Source organism: Artemia sp. Qi Xiang Cuo, chromosome 1 (assembly GCF_049724085.1).
Source record: "Artemia sp. Qi Xiang Cuo chromosome 1, ASM4972408v1, whole genome shotgun sequence".
Taxonomy (NCBI): domain Eukaryota; kingdom Metazoa; phylum Arthropoda; class Branchiopoda; order Anostraca; family Artemiidae; genus Artemia; species Artemia sp. Qi Xiang Cuo.
In genome coordinates, this window is record NC_142794.1 from 99,389,894 (window position 1) to 99,415,992 (window position 26,099).

The 26,099-nt window shown below is 34.1% G+C and overlaps 1 protein-coding gene across 1 annotated transcript in view; it reads left to right on the forward strand.

The window, feature by feature from the left end:
• Positions 1 to 18,055: 18,055 nt before the first annotated feature.
• The window catches only part of AP-1mu (adaptor protein complex 1, mu subunit), a 45,923-nt gene continuing 37,879 nt past the window's right edge, over positions 18,056 to 26,099 (forward strand). The window contains exon 1 of the mRNA XM_089097127.1: positions 18,056 to 18,189. Within this exon, the coding sequence (XP_088953253.1) occupies positions 18,148 to 18,189 (42 nt within the window). The 5' untranslated portion in view covers positions 18,056 to 18,147. The remainder of the gene's footprint in view (positions 18,190 to 26,099) is intronic.

The window sequence follows — 26,099 nt, forward strand, 5'->3', positions numbered from 1 at the left end:
AAAAAAACAAGGATTATTTCAATGTGTATTTTAGATATTTCGGAGGCCATTGGCATTGGAACACATGATTTTGAATTAATTCGAACAGCTAAAGTAAAAGCCATGAACAAAAGTCGGAGGTAAGGATGCAGAAAATAAAGCAGAAGCATGATCTGCAACTAGAAGCCATTTTGCAACCAGTGTCACAGCGAATACATCAAATCGTAAGTGAAATATGCGGTTAGAAGAGAAGCCAGAGTGAGAAACACAGTGAGTTCAAGAAGAAAACAATTCCTATAAAATGGATGATTGTTTGATGCTTTAACAGGAATCAAGGATTGAATTTGCGCTAGAAGTTTTTAACTCAATTATTGTTACTTACTTTATACCTCGTGATTGAAAACAAAATAATGAAGAATATACATACTTTCTTTAAGCGAGCAACTTTGTATTTATTTTAGAAATCTTTTTTTAAGAATTTTTGATGCATTTTCCCATAATTCATAAATTTTCGGTGTCTTAAAGTAAATTAGCAAAAAGAGGGCTTTTTGTGCATTTTGATACAATTAATTGAAGCTATTAAATAAATGAATTAAAAAAGTAATTGTAATTCTAATTTTTAGGCTATGAGCGTCCAAATGTTTTGAAAATGAATAGAAATAAATCTCACCGCTTAAAAAACATAAATTATAATACAACTAGGACATAAAACTAGAAACACACACTGGACATACAGGACGATGGAGGAAATTCATTAGACCCATCCTAGGTCGATTCATTCCTGAAAGCCGTGACCTTGTTCCGCGTTCGAGGAACTTCCTGGGAGCGTGTAAAGAGGGGGGCTTTGAATAGATTGGGATGGAGGAGGAGTGCGGGCAGCTGTGTTGGCCTCAGGCGGCTTGGTACTGCGGTGAGTTGTTAGTAGTAGTAGTAATCAGTGCAAAAACCTGATCCAAAATATCGAGTAATCAAATCACCCAGTACTAATTGTTTCTGGTCTGGGAAATAGAATGCCCTAATAAATTACTACATTTTTACCCTCAGCTTCTGTCCCTTTATTCCTGTAGCTAAATTGTATTAATCAGATCCGGTCAGGGTTGTCACCGTTGGTGATTTATCACCAAATTTGGTGATTTTTTTTCTTGTTTGGTGATTTTTTGGTGATATGGTGATTTTTTGTTGATTTTACCTTAATTTTTGCGATTTTAGTATTAAAGCTGGTGATTTTATTATGTTTACGTAACAGCTTTTTAAAACAATGAGGCAAATTCTCATAAAAATGCTATAAAATAGACTCAATGGTCAGTGGATGGCGAATTTACTGCATATCAGAATAGCCAGTCAGGGGAGATGACCAAAAGCCGTGCCAGCTATATTAGTACAGAAGAAAATGTAATAGACGGCAATCGCGGGATCTACAACACGCGGTGCATGGAATCTTTGGATCAACAAAGTTTGTTGCAGGCCAAAAAAACATATTATATTATTTATGTTTAAGCCTATATTCACATCCTAACGCCTAAGTGGGTATGGCTATATACTTATTTATAGTCATCAAGTACTATAATAAGCAGAGATGGGCTAAACTCTAGATAAGGCATGATTCTAGCTAGGGGACTTTTGACTATCTTATAAATAGTTGCACTATGAGGGTGAAACTTTCAGGAATGAACTCAAGCCCTAAGTCATACCCCAGGATGGTGCATTCTAGCTTCCATTTTAACTGTTTTACTTATTCGTTTATATAAATAGAATATAGATAGAAAATAGAAAATAGTTTATATAAATAGAAAATAGAATTCGTTTTCCATAATATTTGTTGGTCTGCTTTCCCTTAAACTTAGGTTTTTAAAACACAATGCCAATGACGTGAATTGGATTTTAAGTTATTTTAGAATTTCATTTTCAAAGTTAAGATTCACTCCTGAAAGTTTCATTCCCATAACATAACTATTGCTAAAATAGCAAAAGTCCCACTGCCTAAAATTTTACCGTGTTTACCCATTTTACTGTTGTGTTTGGTATATAGGAGATGTAAGCAAAACCGAACTTTTTAAATCTTCAATGTTGGTGATAAAACTACTAACCTAGCTAATTTACCATAATGTCTATTCTTTTTCTCTATTGAATTGAAGTTTTACCTTTCCATTATGTTAAATGTGTAGACTAGGGACCCCTGAAGAAAATAACATTTCTTATCCTGTTTTATTTATTTAAATGTACTGTAACAGTTTTTTCTTAATAAAACAGTTTGTGGTAACGAACTCTAAGTAAGGAGGGTTGCAGCTCAATATTAGCTGAAACTCTAAAATTTTAGAATTTTGGTATCAAATTCCAAAAACAAAATTTTGATATAAATAGAAATATCAGAAGAATTAGCCAGTTATGCTGATTCCAAATATATAAGATTTATTAAGTTTTGTTTTACCCATCGAAGGCTACAAACCTGAGAAAATTTGCCCAATTTTCGAAAAAAAAACAGGGAAGAACCCCCAAGAGTAAATCAATCTTAATGAAAATACCACCATCAGAATCGGCGTTACTCTGCAGCAAGGGAAAATACATACCAAAAACTTAGACTGTAATTGATGCCAAAGGCAACATTTTTCCGAATTCCACCCCTTTTTTGTAGCTCTGGCACAAAATAATAATAAAATCTATTGTAGTCAAGGAATGCCTTTTAAACCAATTTCCTCTTTATCTTTGAACTCTAAAAATCTGCAATTTCTGGGAGTGAACACTTTAAATAGAAACTGCTATTAGCTTTGTGAAAAAAATCCATATGAATGTGAAATTTCAAAATCATTTGGTATGAAAAATGTTTTTTTTTGTGGTGACTACCAGAGACCAGTAACATGCATAAATTCATCTAAATATGTAAATACCAATAGTAAGCATAAATTCACCTAAAAATAGGATTTAAAATGCATCAATATTAACCAAACGCTTAGAAAATCACTTAACAAATAATATCCCTATTTGGTACGATAAAGTCTTCACTGCTAATTTGCCTTTTGGTAATTTTTTCTGAGAGAAAATGGTGATTTTTTTGCGTTCAGTGGCAGCCCTGGATCCAGTACCAGTGATTCCAAACGTACAATTGTACTATTTTGGTACATTTCACCTCTACTGGTACAATTTAGTACAGTCCCACAAAATATGGTACATTTTACAAAATTATGGTACAATTCAATATTTTTGTACCTATGTTTGTATTCTTTCATCTACAAATATTTTGTTTCACCCTAATCTGTTCAGCATAGTCAAGATAAGAGACAGACAAGCAGTCACCTATTTTCCTTGTTTCGTAAACAGACACTTCACTTCCGGCGTCCAAAGGTCGACAAAAACATCTTTCGGTGTATCAAATATCAAGTCTTACCAATTGAAAATGAAAGACTAAAAATGAAGCTATAATAACACTTGGATTCGTGGTGGTTGTGAATCTAGCGGTATAAAAACAAAAGCCAACCACGCAATGTGAATCTCCTCAGTTTGAAAATATTTTATTGAGGAAAAAGGAGCCTCCTGAGAGTAATTAAAATTAACATATATATATATATATATATATATATATATATATATATATATATATATATATATATATATATATATATATATATATATATATATATATATATATATATATATATATATATATATATATATATATATATATATATATATATATATATATATATACCGAATGGTAAATGTAGTTGCCAAACTTTGAAAGCAGCGTTAGTTACGTTTTTTCAGAATTGTATAAAATGATTCATTTTACTTGTAGATAGATAGTAGATACTTGTAGATAGTTTATCATCCTTTCATCTTAGGGTAGAACTAACGTAAATAGCAATATTTATGGGTGGGGGCAATTACGGTTGGGGCACTCAAAATTGAGTCAAGGTCTAGAGCTATGTTATAGATTTGATACATTAATAAACAAATATTGTTGTCAGATATTAAATGATCGTCCCATTGTTTATAACTGAGTCTCTTAACTGAAATGGCTGCTGACCACTGTGTTAGGTGAATGCCGTGAACTTGAGTGCCTCTTCTTTTCTGAATGATATGACACATGGTTTCAGTCTGCCTTTGATTACTCAGATTCTGCAACAGGAAAGGTTTCTATTTCAGGCAAATTGCAGACTCATGTAAAATTTGGCTGTACCTGTATCAGTTATTAAATAAAAAAAAAATAAGTTTTTTCAACTGAAAGTAAGGAGCAACATTAAAACTTAAAACGAACAGAAACTATCATAGACAGCACAACCGCGCTGCCTAAGTAAAGAACGATGTTGGTATAATGTATTTTTTTTTTTCCTTTAGACCAGGGCACTTCGTATCGAAGGAGTTGTCGTAGAAACTTGGAAAAGGGCTCATTCAATTGGAATGGCTAATGCCCTTTTTAACTGTGGACAGTGATTGGAGGGCAACTAATCCCCCACCCACGCCCACCCACTCAATTGCCCATTATGTTTAAAAAATAAATTTTTGCGTAATATTAAATAAAAATGAACTGTGTTAATGCTAACTCCCAATAAGGCATCTCAGCAGTATCCCAAGAACGACTGAGGGTATTATGTTCAAACTTTCGGAGTTACTTCTGCTCTTAAAATGTAACCAAATCAAAATAGCGTAAGTGTATCCAAGCTATCCAAGAAAGTAAACAGATTGTTTCGCGAATGGTATCAAGTTTTCTATTTCATGTCAACTAGAGGAGCTTTGAAACTAAATTGAACACTACTGTTTGTGTGCAAATTTTAAAAGGGTGTATGTTGTTAAAAGTTGCTGAAAATTTGTCTCCAGCATACAAATAGCAGGCCCAAATATAAAGTCTTTAAAAAAACGAAAAGATTTAAACTATTATTTTCTTTTTTTTCTGAAAAGTCTATGTCAATATAAAACAAACAAAAATCAATTAAAAAACTTTTTCCTCAAAATAAGTTTTTCAAAGGAAAGTTAAGAGCTCCATTAAACCAAAAATGAGCTAAAATAAAATAAAATAATCTACCAAGCGTAAAACTATCATAAATCAGCATTGATAAATAAATGCAACTCTAAACGAACACAAATTACAATAAATAAGCGGGTCAAACTCATACCAAGCAGAAATTAACATGAGTAGGGCTTAAAACTCCCATGCTTTCCCAAGGCCAGAACATAATTTGCACTTTATTGAAAAAAATACAAATGAATGTGCATTGTCAGTTTAATATACATATAATGATATTTAGTAATCAAAATGTTAATATTATTTGATTTATTAAAGTTATAAAAGTAAAAACATTTATATTTTTTCAGAAAAGTGCAAGTTATGTTCTGGCCTTGGGAAGGCATAGGAGTTTTGAGCCCTACTCGTGTTAATTTCTGCTTGTTTTGAGTTTGAAAAAGTTTTCTAAAGTTTTCCAAGTTTATAAATGGTCTTAAATGGCCGAAAAAAAAACGACTTTTGTTGACCTGTAGTAAAATATTTCTGTTGTAATATATGTTACTCTGAACAATTTATTCAAATAATGTCAGGAATATATGTACTGTATTAGAAGAGAAAGAAAAACAAAGGAATGGAGAAAGAAAGTGAATAAAAATGTCTTATACAAAATTTTCATAGATAGTACTTTAAGTCACTGACGATCCACGTGTTACGCGAAGCGTAACACTCGGAAAAAATTTGGGATATGGTACATTTTTGTCTTTGGTACAGTTTTCATGCAATTTGTGGTACATTTTGTTTTGAGGGGTCGGTAACACTGTCCAGTACTATTTCATTAACCAATTTTTGACGTTTATATGCCAATACTGCTCATCATATTCTAGCAATGTACTCTTGTATCGAAACATTTTAATAGGGCAATAACCTCAGAATATGAGTTAATGTTTTATGGTTAACCAGCTAGGTTAACCTTTCAAAAATTGTAAACAAATTTAAGTCGAAACCAACATTCTTCAGTTATACACATTTCCGTGGTTGAATTTATTTGATTCTTAGGAAACAAAGTAGCCAAATTGAAATTTTCTCATTAACAAACTTGTTAATAAAAAATTTCAATTTAAGATTTATAATTAGTTTAATATATTGTGAAGAATATTAATAAAAATAAATAGTTCTTAAAAAATAGAATGTCAAGTCTAAAAAGAGCTTTGAAACTCAAAATGTGTTTCAAATTAAATTAAACAGCAACACTTACTTTAAAACAAAGAGAAATATCCAAGTGAAAGCAAAGAGTAACACTGTAACTTTGAAACGAACAAAATTTATTTCTAAATGAGAGGGGCAACCTTTTTATTCTTTTGTTTTAAGTCATGGGATGGATTCAATTGTGCTAATTCAATTCCCTATTCCTGTTGATCCATCCCAGAATTGTAAATTTTACAATGCTTGTATTCTCGTGGGATGCGATCGAAAATCTCGGCAAAATCTGTGGCTAGATAATGTGTGACAACAAGCCTCATAAATGAAACCACAATCGAAAATCAAACAAAATCATAATTACCACAACTTCACGCAAAATACAATGTTCATAATTGACCGAATTGAACTACTCTTGTCTACTATTCCTTGTAAGCAGGAGGGGAATCAAAAAGTTCAGACGTAAGTAATAGACGCTGTGTGTGTATACAAAATGTATTTGGACTTATACACTCAGATTGTTTGATAGTCGCAACTCTGTCCGGGTGTCTGCGGTACCTTTTTACATGAGGGGAGTGGCTATTCACCCTAGCCATTTCGTGGTGGGGGTCCTGTCAAGCCCCACCCCACCTTTATTGCAAAATTTTGCACTGCCAAGAGAGAAAAGCAGACGGCTGGTCGGCTCTCCCTCTTTACATATGGCCTTGTTTGCACTGGTCCTTGTTTTGAATCTTAATCTGGCTCAAAAATAAGACAAGGATAGGAGATAAGCTTGCGAAGTTTGACTAGCATTTAGGAGATAAGGAGACAAACATTTGAATTAATTGTTTTATATTTTTGTTGACCAGAAAAGGCATAATGTTTTTGAACATATTAATTAAACCAGGTGAAGAGGAGGGGGGGGGGGTAGTCTTACGGAAAAGAATTTTTCCCCTTACCAGAAGAAACTCTCAAAAGAGAAAACCTTAAAGCTAAATTTTGACAAAGGATGGTCAATTTCCTCTTTAATTGGCAGGTTGATTTCCATCTCTCTGAAAACTACAAGCTTTGCTAAAACCAAAGCTTGTAGTGACAAAAACAAAATATTAGAAATCAATCAAATATATTATTTGATAGTTGAATCGAGCAAGAATTAGTACTCCAATTCGTAGAGTTGATACAAAGCACAGACAAAAAGAAAACGATATGTTTTGTATAGGATATGTTTTGTCTTTGCAACAGAGTAGAAACTTCAAGTTTAACTCGGATGGCTCTTAATACAATCGACACAAGAATCTTGCGAGCAAAACCCTTTTTGGTGACACTAATTTATTCAACAATGGATAAAAATCATTTAGGAAGATTTTAAATTGAGAAAATTGAAATACAAGTTCTGACCAAATTTTTTATGTAAGTGAGGGAATAATATACCATCTAAAAAATAGGAGTATTCATCGAATCAATGCAGGGAGAAGACTTTTGGAAGTAATTGTTTTTATATTCAGTTGTTCCAATTCTCTGTCAAGTAGGCTAGATAGCAACCTTAATTGCAATAAATTTACTGATATTAAAATATCAGCACACTTTCATCTAGGATGCTTGAATCATCAGCATAGTCTAAGTCCAGGAAACTTTCCTCCCCATTTGATTCCGTGGTCTCCCATTTTCTTTCCTGTACTCCTTAAGACTAAGTCCATCAAAATAATCCATATAAAGGGGGATAGAACACAACCCTGCTTAACTCCTGATTTAATACAGAACCAACTGCTAACCTCATTTCCTACTTTAACCTCAGCAGTGTTATTCTCGTACATAGCACTAATCACTTTAATGTATTTGTCGGGTATACCATACAAGGATAAAACCTTTACTAAAGCTCTTCTATCAACAAAGTCAAACGCTTGCTCATAATCTATATCAAAACCCTAGTACGCTTATAATGCTTTTTATTTTTGATCTATATAACTACCTTTAGCTTTTCATAGCTTTTTATTGTCAATATAATAATGAGAAAGTCAATATAATATACCTGATGGTCAAAATTCCTAAAGAATGTGATTATTGCTGTCATCTAGCAATGACTAGTGAACACAAGAGAAACCCAGTTTTTTTTCAATTTAAGATTACTGATTGTTACCAAAATGAGCTAGTAATATAAAAGCTTAGTAATTGGACGAATAATTTCAGAGTTATTCATCAGAAAAGACTCTGCAATCTTTTATCCTTTGGTTTGATGTTATTATTTATTTCAGTTTCTCGTCGTTTTCAGTTTCACAATTTGCTTATAGTAATCTATATTCTTTTTAAGTTTGAAATATTATATGACATTATTTCTGTTCGTTTTAGGATTGAATAGCTGGCGTAGAGAGCGTTCAAACTCTGCTCCTCTAGGCTGACCGGTTCCGTCTATCGTCGGAAGGCTCTACAATCTCTGTAGGATGCCGCCTGTATCTAGGCGCACGAAGATGTGAATTTATAATGCATCCGTAAGCTTGGTCCTCCTCTGTGCGGCGGAAACCTGGCCTCTCGAATCAACAATCCTCAGCACGATCGACGTCGGCCAGACGAAAAAGCTCTGTGGGATTGAAGGACTTCGATGGGAAGATTTTGTAAGCAACGCAAGGTTCACCTCACCTCCCAAGTGCCATTCTCCGTCCAAATAGCGCACCGTACTCTCAGATGGTTCGGACACCTCCTGCGTATGCCGACGACAACCCCAGACTGAATAGTCTACGATTATGACGCTAAAGCTCATGGCTGGTCTCGCCCGAGGGGCAGACCTCAGACAAGGTGGAAGGATAGTTTCAACAAATTCCTTGAGATAGCTAACATTGCTGTCGACGAGGCCCCACTAATAGCAGCGGACCGGTCAGCCTGGAGGAGCAGAGTTTGAACGCTCTCTACGCCGCCCCCAACGTGGCAACAGCCTTAGGGAAGGGTATAATTTACAATCCTTGCCCTGTGGGGTGTTGTCATCCTCAAAGACATAATTTCCAGACCCTTTTACTACGCTGAAGAAAATGACTATCTCAAAGTTTCGATTGGATGTGTATGGGGAAAAGGTGGTCGTGAGAGGGGCGTTGGTTGCCTTCCAATCAGTTTTTACTATTGAAAAGGGTACTAGCCCTTTCAATTCCCAATCGAATGAGCCCTATTCGAAGTTTCTACGACAACAAATGGTCATAGCAAAATTTTTATCATATGCCTTTCAGTAAAATACGAGGTGTGGTGGAAGGGGGGTTATCCGCTCTCCGATCACTTTGAATATTAAAAAGACCACTAGAACTTTTGCTTACCAATCCAGTGAGCCCCCTCCGAAGTTCATACGACCAATCGTTCTTTAAAAACCTCATATGCCCCTATGTCATAACTTTCAACCCTTGCCTTGAGGGCTGTGGGGGGTTGTCATCCCCAAAAACATAATTTCGGACCTTTCAACTACAAAGGTACTCAACTACCTTTCAACTACAATGGCTATCCAAAAATTTTGATTGGACGTGTTTAGAGAAACGATGAATGTGGGAGAAGGGTTGCCTGCCAGCCAATAACTTTCAACTATTAAAAAGGGCACCGACCTTTTCAATTTTCAGTCCAATGAGCCCTTTTTGAATTTTCTACGAAAATTCCTTCGATACAAAATGCACTGGTCTAAGAAAAAAAAATTATACATTGTACCCACATCGCTCTTTACTTAGGCAGCGTTATTACGCTACCTATGGAAAAGAAACTAGAACTTTCGATTTCCAATAAAATGAGCCTCTTCCAAAGTTCACAAAACCACTCCATCTATAAAAACCTTACATGCCCGTGGGGTATAAATAACAATCCTTGCTCCAGGCTCTAGGGGTTTGTATCAGCCCCTTAGGCATTGCTATATGATCTTTGGACTATTTTGAACAAAATGGTTATCTCAAAATTTTGATAGGGTACATTTGTGAATGTGAGGTCGTGAGTGGGGGGGGGTAGCTGGCCTCCGATAACCTCTGACTCTTAAAAAGGGAAGTAGAATTTTCCATTTCGAATCAAACAAGCCTCCTCCAAAGCATATACAACAACCTCTTCCATGAAAACCTTATATGACCCCGGGGCATAAATTAAAACCCTTGCCCTCCGGTGCTGGGGGTTGTGTCAATCCCAGGGGGCATTATTATATAATCTATGGACTATTTTTAACAAAATGGCTATCTCAAAATTTTGATCGGATGTATTTGGCGAAAAGAAGGCATGGATGGGTACAAGTTACCCTTTGGTCACTTTTGATTCTTAAAAAGAGAACTAGAAACTTCCACTTCCAATTAAAGAGCCTCCTCCAAAGTTTTTATGACCACTCCCTCAATAAAAACTCATTATTCCCCTTTACATGACTTAAAGCCCTTGCATCCAGGCTCGGAGGGGTTGTGTCAATCACAGAAGCATTGTTGTGTGACCTTTGTTGACTTTTGAGCAAAATTGCAGTCTCAAAATTTTTATTGGCCATATTTGGGAAAAAAAAGGGTGTGGGGGGGCTAATAGCCCATTGACAAATTTGATTCTTAAAAAGGGAACTAAGACTTTCAATTTCCAAATCAAAAGAGACTCTTCCAAAGTTTATACGAACACCTTTTTCATATAAACCTTATATGCCCTCAGGGCATAGCTTACAACTCTTGTCCCTGGGCTGTGGGGGGTTTTGTCAATCCCGTGAGCATTGGTAAATGATCTTTGGACCATTTTGAAAAAATGGCAATCTCAAAACTTTGATCAGATGCATTGGGTAAAAGAGGGTGTGGGGGGGGGGGGGATAGTTGTGTTCGATCGCTTTTGACTCTTAAAGAGGACGCTAGAACCCAACTTGAAATCGGATGAGCACCCTCCGAAGTTTATACTGCCACCTCTTCCATATGAAGTGCCTATGGAGGAAAAATAGTCTAAGCCTTTCAAGCCTTATAGCCTTTACTATAGCCAACACTATAGCGTCGTCTCTGATTTCTGTTCGTTTCGGGTTTCATTTAATCTTTGATGATAGTTTCTGGTCGTTTTGACTTTGAACTATTATAGAACTTATTTCTGCCTGTCTTCAGTTTTATACAGCTCTTTACTTTTCCTTGAAAAACTCCGTTTCCGATAGTTCCTTTTTCAAAATTAGTTTCTTTAAAAGTTACTATTTGTATCCAAGGTTTTCAAGGGGGTACACCTCCGATATTCCAAGACCGACTATGGGAATCATGATTGTAGCGGTAGCTTCAACCTAGTAAGAGCCAACATAGTACCCGAAAGTACCCGAAAGCCCATAGTACCCGAAAGTTAAAAAAGGCGTTTTGAAAAAAAACTACCGATTGAAAAAAAATGGCCATGTAGCATTGATTCTGGATTTTTACGGTTTGTCTTAAAAGTAAAAGTTTTAGGCGAAAAGAAATGTATGAGATTTCAGGAAAAAGCCTGAAACCCCTCGAAAATGGCGTCAGATCAAAATGAAAATTATACCATTGAAATCAGCATGGTTGAAAACTTTGAAAAGGGAAATTACAGTCCCCCTCCTAGAATTACCTACTACTACTTGTACAAGAATTACCTTAGTGATAGATCATATGAAAACAAAAGAAATGTAAAGAACGTGGAGAAAGCATTAAAATATGAACTAAGGAGGTGTTAAGTAGAGGTCATGGATAAAAGTGTCGAGGATCCGGAAGATGCAGCTAGACGGCATAATAGTAAAATATTGTACTGGCATGTTAACAAATTGAGAGGGAGTAGTCAATGCGGACTTGGCCCAGTTAAAGATAGGAATGTGACTGCAATTAGTGATAAGGAAAAAACTAAAGAGAGATGGGCCGAACATTTTGAGAATTTCCTTAATCAAGAGAAAGTTGAAGGAAGAGATATAGAGGAAAATTAAAAAGTTTTTGATACATTGGACGGGAAGAAAGATTTGTTTTTTGAAGAAGGATTAGCGGCAGTACTAAAAAGAAAAAAAAATAATAAGGCTCCAGGTGCTGATAGGGTGGTAAATGAGTTTCTAAGAACCACTAAGGCCACTTTATAAGAAAGGTGATAAAAGTGAGTGTGGTAATTATCGAGGGATTAGTCTGGTCTCTGTAGGTAGTAAATTACTTAGTAATATCATACTTTTTAGACTGAGAGATGCCGTAGACAAAGTTTTAAGAGAAGAAGAGTGCTGTTTTTGAAAAGGTAGAGGATGTGTCGACCAAATTTTCACTCTTAGGTTAATAACTGAGAAGTGCCTGAGTTTTCAAACAACTTTGGTCCTAAGTTTTATAGATTATGAGCAAGCGTTCGATTCTATTGATAGAAGAGATTTAGTTAAAGGTTTTATCCTTGTATGGTATACCAGACAAATACATTAAAGTGATTAGTGCTATGTACGAGAAAATCACTGCTGCGGTTAAAGTAGGAAATGAGGTTATCAGCTGGTTTTGTATTGAATCAGGAGTTAAGCCGGGTTGTGTTCTATCCCCATTTATATGGATTATTTTTATGGACTTTGTCTTAAGGAGCTCAGGAAAGACAACGGGAGAACACAGAATCAAATGGGAAAGAAAAAGTTTCCTGGACTTAGATTATGCTGATGATTCAAGCATCCTAGATGAAAGTGTGCTGATATTTTAATATCAGTAAAATCATTGCAATTAAGGTTGCTATCTAGCCTACTTGACAGAGAATTGGAACAACTGAATATAAAAAAAATTTACTTCCAAAAGTCTTCACCCTGCATTGATTGGATGAATACTCCTGTTTTTTAGATAGTATATTACTCTCTCACTTACATAAAATATTTGGTCAGAACTTTTTTTCAATTTTCTCAATTTAAAATCTTCCTAAATGATTTTTATCCATTGTTGAATAAATTAGTGTCACCAAAAAGGGTTTTGCTCTCAAGATTCTTGTGTTGATTGTATTAAGAGCCATCCGAGTTAAACTGTATGATTCTACTCTGTAGCAAAGATGAAATATATGTAATATAACATATCCTATACAAAACATATCGTATTCTTTTCGTCTGTGCTTTGTATCAACTCTACGAATTGGAGTACTAATTCTGGCTCGATTCAACTATAAAATAATATATTTGATTGATTTCTAATATTTTGTTTTTGTCACTAAAAGCTTTAGTTTTAGCAAAGCTTGCAGATTTCAGAGAGAGGAAAATAAACTTGTCAACTAGAGGGAAAATTGACCATCTCTTGTCAAAATTTCGCTATGAGGTTTTCTCTTTTAGAGTTTTTTTTTGGTAAGGGGAAGAATTCTTTTCCGTAAGACTAACCCCCCCCCCCCTCTTCACCTGGCTTATATAATATGTTCAAAAACATTATGCCTTTTCTGGTCAACAAAAACTTAAAACAATTAATTCAAATGTTTGTCTCCTTATCTCCTAAATGCTAGTCAAACTTCGCAAGCTTATCTCCTATCCTTGTCTTATTTTTGAGCCAGGTTAAGATTAAAAATAAGGACCAGTGCAAACAAGGGCATCTGTAAAGAGGAGGAGCCGACCAGCCGTCTGCTTTTCTCTCTTGGCAGTGCAAAATTTTGCAATAAAGGTGGGGTGGGGCTTGACAGGACCCCCACCACGAAATGGCTAGGGTGAATAGCCACTCCCCTCATGTAAAAAGGTACCGCAGACACCCAGACAGAGTTGCGACTATCAAACAATCTGAGTGTATAAGTCCAAATACATTTTGTATACACACACAGCGTCTATTACTTACGTCTGAACTTTTTGATTCCCCTCCTGCTTACAAGGAATAGTAGACAAGAGTAGTTCAATTCGGTCAATTATGAACATTGTATTTTGCGTGAAGTTGTGGTAATTATGATTTTGTTTGATTTTCGTTTGTGGTTTCATTTATGAGGCTTGTTGTCACATATTTTCTAGCCACGGATTTTGTTGAGATTGTCGATCGCGTCCCACGAGAATACAAGCATTGTAAAATTTACGATTCTGGGATGGATCAGCAGGAAAAGGGAATTGAATTACCGCAAGAATCCATCCCAGGACTTAAAACAAAAGAATAACAATGTTGCTTCTCTCATTTAAAGAATAAATTTTGTTCGTTTCAAAGTTATAGTGTTACTCTTTGCTTTCACTTGGATATTTCTCTTTGTTTTAAAGTAAGTGTTGCTGTTTAATTTAATTTGAAACACATTTTGAGTTTCAAAGCTCTTTTTAGACTTGACATTCTATTTTTTAAGAACTATTTATTTTTATTAATATTCTTCACAATATATTAAACTAATTATAAATCTTAAATTGAAATTTTTTATCAACAAGTTTGTTAATGAGAAAATTTCAATTTGGCTACTTTGTTTCCTAAGAATCAAATAAATTCAACCACGGAAATGTGTATAACTGAAGAATGTTGGTTTCGACTTGTATTTGGTTACAATTTTTGAAAGGTTAACCTAGCTGGTTAACCATAAAACATTAACTCATATTCTGAGGTTATTGCCCTATTAAAATGTTTTGATACAAGAGTACATTGCTAGAATATGATGAGCAGTATTGGCATATAAACGTCAAAAATTGGTTAATGAAATAGTACTGGACAGTGTTACCGACCCCTCAAAACAAAATGTACCACAAATTGCATGAAAACTGTACCAAAGACAAAAATGTACCGTATCCCAAATTTTTTCCGCGTGTTACGCTTCGCGTAACACGTGGATCGTCAGTGACGTAAAGTACTATCTATGAAAACTTTCTATAGGACATTTTTATTCACTTTCTTTCCCCATTCCTTTGTTTTTCTTTCTCTTCTAATACAGTACATTACTCCTGACATTATTTGAAGAAATTGTTCGGAGTAACATATATTACAACAGAAATATTTTACTACAGGTCAACAAAAGTCGTTTTTTTTCGGCCATTTATAAACTTGGAAAACTTTTTCAAACTCAAAACGAGCAGAAATTAACATGAGTAGGGCTCAAAACCCCTATGCCTTCCCAAGGCCAGAACATAACTTGCACTTTACTGAAAAAATATAAATGTTTTTAATAAATCAAATAATATTTATATTTTGATTACTAAATATCATTATATGTATATTAAACTGACAATGCACATTCATTTGTATTTTTTTCAGTAAATTGCAAATTATATTCTGGCCTTGGGAAGGCATAGGGGTTTTGAGCTCTACTCATGTTAATTTCTGCTCGTTTAGTTTGACTCGGTTATTTATTGTAATTTCTGTTCATTTTGTGTTTCATTTATTTATCGATGCTGATTTGTGGTAGTTTCACGCTTGGTAGATTATTTTATTTTGTTTTAGCTCATTTTTGGTTTAATGGAGCTCTTATCTTTCCTTTGAAAAACTTATCTTATGGAAAAAGTTTTTTAATTGATTTTTGTTTGTTTTATATTGACATAGACTTTTCAGAAAAAAAAAGAAAATAATAGTTTAAATCTTTTCGTTTTTTTAAAGACTTTATATTTGGGCCTGCTATTTGTATGCTGGAGACAAATTTTCAGCAACTTTTAACAACATACACCCTTTTAAAATTTGCACACAAACAGTAGTGTTCAATTTAGTTTCAAAGCTCCTCTAGTTGACATGAAATAGAAAACTTGATACCATTCGCAAAACAATCTGTTTACTTTCTTTGATAGTTTGGATGCACTTACGTTATTCTGATTTGGTTACATTTTAAGAGCAGAAGTAACTCCGAAAGTATGAACAAAATACCCTCAGTCGTTCTTGGGATACTGCTAAGATGCCTTATTGGGAATTAGTATTAACACAGTTAATTTTTATTTAATATTAAGGCAAAATTTAGTTTTTAAAAATAATGGGCAATTGGGAGGGTGGGCGTGGGTGGAGGATTAGTTGCCCTCCAATCACTGTCCACAGTTAAAAAGGACACTAGCCATTCCAATTTCCAATCGTATGAGGCCTTTTCCAAGTTTCTACGACAACTCCTTCGATATGAAGTGCCCTGGTCTAAAGAGAAAAAAAATACACTGTGCCAACATCGTTCTTTACTTAGGCAGCGCGATTGTGCTGTCTATGATAGTTTCTGTTCGTTTTAAGTTTTAATGTTGCTCCTTACTTTCAGTTGAAAAAACTTATTTTTTTTTATTTAATAACTGATACAGGTACAGCCAAATTTTACATGAGTCTGCAATTTGCCTGAAATAGAAACCTTTCCTGTTGCAGAATCTGAGTAATCAAAGGCAGACTGAAACCATATGTCATATCATTCAGAAAAGAAGAGACACTCAAGGTCACAGCATTCTCCTAACGCAGTGGTCAGCAGCCATTTCAGTTAAGAGATTCAGTTATAAACAATGGGATAATTATTTAATATCTGACAACAATATTTGTTTATTAATGTATCAAATCTATAACATAGCTCTAGACCTTGACTCAATTTTGAGTGCCCCAACCGTAATTGCCCCCACCCATAAATATTGCTATTTACGTTAGTTCTACCCTAAGATGAAAGGATGATAAACTATCTACAAGTATCTACTATCTATCTACAAGTAAAATAAATCATTTTATATAATTCTGAAAAAACGTAACTTTCGCTGCTTTCAAAGTTTGGCAACTACATTTACCATTCGGTATATATATATATATATATATATATATATATATATATATATATATATATATATATATATATATATATATATATATATATATATATATATATATATATGTTAATTTTAATTACTCTCAGGAGGCTCCTTTTTCCTCAATAAAATATTTTCAAACTGAGGAGATTCACATTGCGTGGTTGGCTTTTGTTTTTATACCGCTAGATTCACAACCATCACGAATCCAAGTGTCATTATAGCTTCATTTTTAGTCTTTCATTTTCAATCGGTAAGACTTGATACACCGAAAGATGTTTTTGTCGACCTTTGGACGCCGGAAGCGCAGTGTCTGTTTACGAAAAAAGGAAAATAGGTGACTGCTTGTCTGTCTCTTATCTTGACTATGCTGAACAGATCAGGGTGAAACAAAATATTTGTAGATGAAAGAATACGAACATAGGTACAAAAATACTGAATTGTACCATAATTTTGTAAAATGTACCATATTTTGTGGGACTGTACTAAATTGTACCAGTAGAGGTGAAATGTACCAAAATAGTGCAATTGTACGTTTGGAATCACTGGTACTGGATCCAGGGCTGCCACTGAAGGTAAAAAAAATCACTATTTTTTCTCAGAAAAAATGACCAAAAGGCAAATTGGCAGTGAAAACTTTAGTGTACCAAATAGGGATATTATTTGTTAAGTGATTTTCTAAGCGTTTGGTTAATATATTTGATGTTCTGCATGTGAAATGTCGAATTCTTAGTCTTGATACTTTTAATGTTCAGCCAAGCTGGTCATGAGTGTAAGGAAATGAAAAACTCTGTAACTTACGTTGACGTCTTTATTTCATTGCTCGTAAATATTTCTTTGTTATTATTGGTATTGTTACTTTAAAAATTGGAAGATTATTTGTTTAATGTTAACCGAATTAATATCCTTATTTTATACGTGAAATAAAAAGTATGTAATCATGTTTTTAGGATAATAATAACTATACAATTGTCCCAACCCTCTGGACAAGAAACAAACAAAACTTTTTCTTCTCCTATGAGAATTTTGAAGATAACTCATTACAGGTGGTTCCGCACTGATTTTAGACAGCTGATAATCTTATAATACCTGAAAGAGACGCATCTTTGATTGTGTAAGGTTCGCATTATTTGACATGTGATTGGTGTGATTTAAAATTGACTAAGCGGGCCATTCCAAAACGACGTTTTGATGGTGATGGACCATTTCGCAACAGCAAAGAAGAGATAAAGATAAAAAAAACATTTCAAATACCAATGAAATAAGCAAAATTCTTTTACTTTATGTAACCTAATTTAAACCTGAGTGAAGCGCAACACGTTCAAAATATTTGGGAGGTAGAACTTTTTCGAGGGTCTGATTAATAATTGTATACAATCGGCAACACTGACTGGGATTTACACATTTTCATCATTCATTTGATAATAAAAAAGGCTTCAAGAGTTTTCTAATGGGATTCTAATGAAAATTTGAAAAAAGCAGTATGTCTTCATCTGCAATTTATTTCTTGGATGTAAAAGGAAAGGTATGTGTAAAGTTGATTTAATCAATGATTAGTGTTAGGATGACCTTGGATATTGGGTAATATGCCCTGTAGGCCAATTGCTGTAAAATCCCTGTCAAATTACATGGTAAGATTGTTTTACCATCGAATTTCTCTGAATTTTCTTAGTAAGAATGTGATTAGCTTGAATATTTTATTCATGCATAATACTGGTTAAATACATAGTTTTCAACATGATATTTTTTTTGCTCTTCCATGGTTCAATAATTACGGTAAAATTCTACTTTAGCTACTTTTGACTATCTTGGAAAGGGGTTAGGTTAAGGAAACTTTCAGGGATGGGTCTACAGACTAAAGTATGTCCTGGGAAGATATTTTGAAGTACCCACCTCCACTCCTTCTCCCTCTAGAGGGTCCTGACCTTTGATGACCTCTAAAAATATGTGAGTTATAGAAGTGAAACCTTGCAAAACAGATCTTCTGCTTAAATGAAGTACAACAAAATTGTTTTCAGCTTCACAACTTTGCTCAATCCCAATTTATAAGGTTTTAAAGATAGGCAAATAAATTTCCTAAATTTTGGAAATAAACTATTTATATGTCTTAAAATTTTGCTCAAACAACTGAAATTGCATTTTCAGAGCTAAAGCCAAAAAAAAGAAATTGATAACTAAAAACTAAGGTAAAATGTTGTTTTGTCAAGATTTGAATGGGTATAGACTTGTCATGTAGGCAAATTTCATGACCCTCTAGAGGGAGAAGAGTGGAGGTAGTTACTTCAAAATACCTCCCCGGGACATACTATAGCCTGTAAACCCATCCCTGAAAGTCTCATTTTCCTAACCTAACCCCTTCCCAAGATAGCCAAAAGTAGCTAAAGTAGAATTTTACCTAAAAAACAGTTCATAGTAACTAGGGCTTGACTGATATATTGGTCATTTGATATTGCAAGTCCAATATGGGGGTCAGTTATTATTGGATTTTAGAAAGAAAGTGGATAATTGGCCATTTTTTTATGCACAACTTATCCAGAAGCTGGTGCCAGATTTTCTCATGTAATTTTGCTTATCCAGTACTTGGGGGCAGAGGTGACTCAAAGTATATTTGTTGTCAATATGCACCTGGTGCAACAATGTTTGAAATGTATAGGCTAGTGAGTTCAAGAATGTGCAACAAGAGAATTTGTTCTAGCTTGTCTATTAGATCTTGGATACAAGCACCAACCCCTAAATCAAGAGGCGCTAAAAGTAATACTAAAAGGTGGCTACAAGAAGAAACAGTCAAACATCAGAAGAAACAAAGTGGCCATTCTTTTACTCATCTTTGTGCTAAGATCTTAAATCTTTTGACCATAGAATGCTTAAAAGTGAAATCTTAGCACTAATATCTTACATCTTATTGTGTTCTTTTGCAAATGTCTTTCATCATTCTGCTCTGATCAGCAGTCTAAAAACAATGATGACTATATCATCAAAGTTCTCTAATCATTGTTGTATATGGCAGAAATATGGCATTCTTTGCATTTTGTGCTAACATCTGGGAGCTGTAAAATCTCAGAACATAGCCTAGTTAAAAGAACAGAAATCTTTGTAGAAAGATTTGAGATCTTAGATGGAAGATCTTAGTGCAAAAGAACAGGCCTAATATTGGTGCTATCCCATTATCTGGGCCTCTCTAAAAAGTCAAGTTTGGTTAATGCTAATGAAATAAATAGGATGAACATATAATAGTTAATGGATGAATAATACTTATATATTATGTACCGTATATTATTTATATTATATAATAATATATAATATTGTTTATTATGATTTACTATAGCAAAAATAAAACCAAGCATTCAAGTTAGCAGACACTAGAGTCCTAGTGATTAGCTCGTTTTGTCAGACAGCATACAACCAAAGAGCACCATTATTTATTTAATGCACCAAAATGCATTAATTTTTTGGATTAATTAATTTGGTGCATTTAATGCACCATTGTATTGGCTGTCAAATATAAACATGTATGTTGGTGTGAAATCATAACAAGGTTATAGATATGAGGGTGCAATAATAGGGCTGTTCTTTTACTCATCTATGTGCTAAGATCTTATGTCTTTTGACAAAGAATGCTTAAAGTGAAATCTTAGCACTAAGATCTTACATCTTATGGCGTTCTTTTGCAAACGTCTTTCATCATTCTGCTTGGATCAGCAGTCTGAGAACAATGATGAGTATATCATCAAAGTTCTCTAATCATTGTTCTATATGGCAGAAAGATGGCGTCTTTCACATGTTTTGCTAGCATCAGTGAGCTGTAAAATCTCAGAACATAGATGAGTTAAAAAAACTGAAATCTTTGTAGAAAGATGTGAGATTTTAGATGTAAGATCTTAGTGCAAAAGAACAGCCCTAAAATTAGCCACTGCAACAGAAGAAGAGGGAAACTTAAACAAAAAAGAGTAGACTCAGAAAGTTTGATTGCTTCCTGTTTGATATAATGCACTGCAACAAGGGAGGAAGAAGAGTCAGCAATACCAATGCCTGGATACAGTCATAGGCTATAACCAAATTCTCTGATTTTGTAGATTTGTATTACTTTTAGTATTTATATCCCATCAGCAGTTGGTTCATAATCATAATGCCAAATAATTCAAATTTGAAACAAATTATCCTGTTTTTACATGACAGTGAATAAAAAACAAAGATCTTTAAATGTTTTGATTTTTGAAGAATTTGGTGTAGTTTGTTTCTTGTTCTCTTTTTCTTGTAACAAATCTTGAGTAACTTGAGGATTAAAAAGCAATGTTACTTATTCCTACCAACAATTCTTCTATAAGTGATATGAAAAGATTTTTTGGAAAATAGTGCCTCTACTATGGCAGTTGGTTCAATTGTTGTGGGTGGTTGTTAAAGACCTTAGTTCTAATTTTAAGACAATTTTAGTATTTATTTATTTCAATATGCTAATAAAAGTTAGGGTATCAGTAAGAAACTATAATTTTTGAATTTGGTACTCCTGAACAAAAGATAGCTTTAGCTGGGAAGGTTTTTGGCATTACCTTAAATTGCATTGTCCTCTGTAACTAAGGTAAATCCTGTGATGTTGCTGGTGAGCGATGGCAATGATTCAAATTGGCAGCATCCCATTTTGTTTTCCATGGTTGATTCAGCCATTCACAATCAACTCCAGATTTGAAAGCATTGGTGGTAGGGGCTGTTACTGTCTCATCAGTTTAAAAATTCCAGAAGGACACATTTGTATTGGAGAAAAAGTGGTTTGCTTTATGTGTCTGGGCTCTCTTATGGAACAATTTCAATGAGTGGTCTCTAGTCCTCTGCAGGCTGAGGGTTGTTGCTGGCTAGTAATTTCTTAATCATAATCATGTCTCCCCTTCATCTTCTATAAACTAGTGAAGGTAACTTAAGTTTTTGTAATCTTGCCAGGTAATCCAGACCTTTGCACCCTTCTATATGTTTTGTGGCCTTTTGTTGAATGGAGTCAAGGGCAGCTACATCATCTTTATTGATAGGGGAGGCAACAGTCATTTAATATTCTATGACAGGCCAAACTAGGGCTTTGTACAACTTTAGCATGGTGCTGACACTCTAACAACTTTATTTCAAGGTGCTAACTCTCTGCCCATTTAGAGAAAGAGTCAATATCATCTATAAGGTGGTGTCTGCATATACTGGGCCAATTATTTTAGAATCATCAGCATATAGGCTCAGCAATACATGTCATATATAATTATGTATCTTACTTTTATGTATATTTCTTTGTACCATTGATAAATGTCCATAATTACCAACCAGTATGACATGACATGATCTGATAACCTGAGTTGTGTATATCTCATGAGATGGTTTTACACTCAGTCAGTTTGTTTCTGACTTTTTTAAATTTAGGTTTATACCCAAAGGTAAATGAGTATTTGATATAGGTATGAGACACTGTATACTGTCAGTAGCTTTAATTGAAAGATGACAAATTTTATGTCCAGTTTTTTGACTGGGTCTTTTTTAACCCAAAGCAGGGAATCAACTTGGAACTTTTAGATTTTTTTGGGGGGGGGGCTTAGAGTTTTTTGTTTGGGGGAATTAGGCCAAATGTTTTCTCTAATGGTTTTTGTTTTGTGGGTAAGGATCCAGAAAGGTACATGACTGAAGCAGTCATTGGTAGGAAAAAAAGCTGTCCCTTAGAGTGGTGGCAAAATGACAGTATTCATTTCAAGAGAATGGCACAACTTGCTCAGAAGTATCTCTGCTGTCCACCCTCATATTTCCCAAGCAGTGGTATTGTTTCAGGGGGGGGCAGTTGCCCCCCAATAATTTGGAGAAAAAATTATTATTTAGCCCCCCCCCCCCCAATGAAACAGGACACTGTACAGAACATTTATGATGGCAAACAAAGGTCTCTCAGAGGAGAAAATGCTGAAAAGTTGTACTTTCTGTATTACAATATGCTTCAGTTGGACTGGACTTATTAGGCACTATCCAACCTAGAACTTTATTTGGATTAATTGTTTTTCTATATCTTTTCTATATAAATCTTCTTTGCATTATTTGAATCCACAGTGAATTATTGAGGCTGTTCTTTGGTGTGTAATAGACCAGGGAGAAATAGGGCCATTCTTTTACTCATCTATGTGCATCTATCTTACATCTTTTGACAAAGAATGTTTAAAAGTGAAAACTAAGCACTAAGATCTTACATCTTATGGTGTTCTTTTGCAAACGTTTTTCATCATTCTGCTCTGATCAGTGGGCTAAGAACAATAATGAATATATCATCAAAGTTCTCTTATCATTGTTCTATATGGCAGAAAGATGGCATCTTTCACACTTTTGCTAACATCAGTGAGCTGTAAGATCTTAAAACAAAGATGAGTTAAAAGAAAGGAAATCTTTGCAGAAAGATGTAAGATATTAGTGCAAAAGAACAGGCCTAATATGTGAGTGTGAAAATGGGCAAAAAACACAGGTTTGATCTTTAGGTAAGGTTTCTTTTTTCAGAGGGAAATTTATTGGTATCATATTGGTACATTACCAATATATTGGTATCAGTATCAAACCCCAAAAATCCATGTTGGTTTGGCCCTAATTGTAACCCAAATTTTGAAAACAAATTTCTGAAAAAAACTATCTAGTGAGGAAAATTGCTATTTTTGGCTGATTCATCAATGGTAATTATTGCTTTCCTTAGTCTTAATAGTAAAAATGTAATTTTGAAAATGAATTTGTAAAAATTTTTGAAAAAGGTCAAAATCCCCTTGAAATTCATGTCACAGCAAAGCTCCTTTCATTTTTGAGGGCTTTCTGGCTCTTTTTAAAAAATTCTGCCAACTTGTTTTTATAATAAAATTTAACTGTTAAGACTAATGAAAATATTGATTACTATTCTGAATCATCTACAAATGAAAATTTTTCTTCTCTAGCAAGCTTTTTAGAAAATAATTTTTATATTTTTGTTTTATATTTGCTGTTTTGAGCCCTTTCTGGGCTCAAAATGCTAATTTCTCCCAGAAGCAATTATTCAATTACAAAAAAAAGTATCAAAAAAGGCATTCACTTTCATCCTAGCTAAATTATGTTGAAAATCGCATATTTACCCAAAATTGAAGATTTTATATATACTAGTCTTAAGTGCGCACCTAACACAATTAAAGCTTAAGCCTAATCTTGGGAAATACAGTCCAACCTTGGACATAATGAATGACTGAAATGTATTTTCTGTTTTAACAAGATTACAAACTGAGTAATAAAAAATGAAGAAAAAGATACATAATGAAATACAATGTAATATATGCAACAACAAAAAGAAAGATCCCCTAGCAAATCAGCTAAAACAAACAAATAAATTATACTTTATACATAAAATATAATCACTTAAATTAGACATTTCACAACAAATAAATTGCACTTTAAGAAAATAACATTTAAAAATCATGTTTTAGATTAAGCAAACTTGTAAACTTAATTTGCTTTCAATAATAGTGGTAAGAGGATCTGTAGCTGCATATTTTGTGGTTAACTCTGGACTTTCTGGCCCAAGGTGGGAAATTGAGAAGGTATTTACAATACTTATCAAACAGTTTGTGGTAACAAACTGTACATAAGGAGCTTGGCTCAATAGTAACCAAACTCTAAAAATCAGAATTTTGATATCAATAGATACATTAAAGGAATGGGTTTTTTAATGCTGATTAAAAATCTAGGATTCATTGAGTTTAGTGTTATCCATCAAAAGTTACAAGCCTGGGAAAAATTGCCCAATTTTGAGAAAGGGGGAAATACATCCCCCAAAAGTCAAAAAACCTTAACAAAAAGTGCACCATCAAATCGCACCTGTCTATGTATAGTATTTGTTGTTGGGAAGTATACAGACATTTTTTTTTGGGGGGTGGGAGTGGGTTTCCATGAGGAAACTTTTCTGTGAGGAAGGAAGTTTTCATGGGTGACAAAGTCACAATCATGGGGCCTCCTGTTGGCATCCATGTGGCCAGGCTAGTAAACATATGCACAAAGAGGTGAAAGGTAATCTGCCCTTTCCCCTCCCCTAAGAAACAGGAGGTAATACAAAACATCACTGATTAGAATAATATTGCTATTAAAACTACCTTGTTTTTTTAATGAAATAGCCTATTTACCTAATGAAAATATAATTATAAAACTCATATTCTAATACAAAATTAATACAGCTCATATCCCATGGATGAGAAACATGAAATTAAGTAATATGGAATTGATTTACTCAGGCAGGAAGGATGGAGTGCTTAGGTAGGGAGTAGGGCTCATGATGAATAAGGAAGTTGCTAAGTCTTGTTTAGGTTAGGTATGTGTAAATAATGGAATATTAGTTGCTCAGTTCATGACTAAAAAGTGCAGAGTATCAGTCATAGTAGTATATGCCCCTGTAGAGCCTCATGGCGATAGTACTGACTCCAATGAATTTTACTCTTAACTATAGGAACAAATAGACTGAGTCCCAGGTACAAATTTAGTATTTTTATTTGGGGATTTTAATGCCCAGGTTGGTAGTAATAGAGATAGATGGTATGCTACCCTACATAATCTAGTTTTAACCAATACAGTGTCTGGTCATAAAATAGCCATTAAGTTGACATGGTATTCACATGATGGTAAGATGGCTTACTTTATTGATTATGTTTTTGTAAAGCAAAGACTGGCAGGATCAAGAGATGATAATAGGGCAAGCCTATATAAGAATGCTGTTATTGATGTTAAAAGTAAAGATCACCACCTAGTAGTGTCTAGGGTTAATTCAAAGCTGAAATCTAGGAAGGGGAACTACCTTCTGGGAAGCCATGATGTTGATAGACTCCAAAATGAAAATTGAAGAGAAACTTCCCAGGAACAGTTTAATATGGCTACTAAACCGAAGAGTTGGATGGAATATTTATAGGGTAATAATTTGTGAAGTCAGTGATGGTGTCTTAGGAAAGAAAGTTAGAAATAGAGCTATGATTATTAGTGAAAATGCTTTATGTTTAATACAGAGGAGGAGGGGCTTGTACAAGAATTATTTGAGTCATAGATCATACAAAGAAGAGGAATGTAAAGAAAGCAGAGAAAGCATCAAAATATCAACTAAGGAGGTTTGAAGTGAAGGCCATGGGTAAAATTGCCAAAGATCTTGAAAATGCAGCCAGATGGCATAATTGTAAAATATTGTACTTACGCTTACCCCCCTATTTCCTACAATACACCCACCTCTCCTTCTTTGCTGGTTATATCACTTCATAATATGCAAAATGTATCTATTAATTAGATTGTCATGTTTCTTTCTATTGTTATTCACATTTCAAATAATATTTGTAAAAGGAAATGTGCTAATGAAATAAATTAGTACCATTATATTCCTTATTGTATGCACTTTCCAAATATTGTGTTTGCTTTTCTGGAATTGTGTCCCACCCCCTTGGTAGT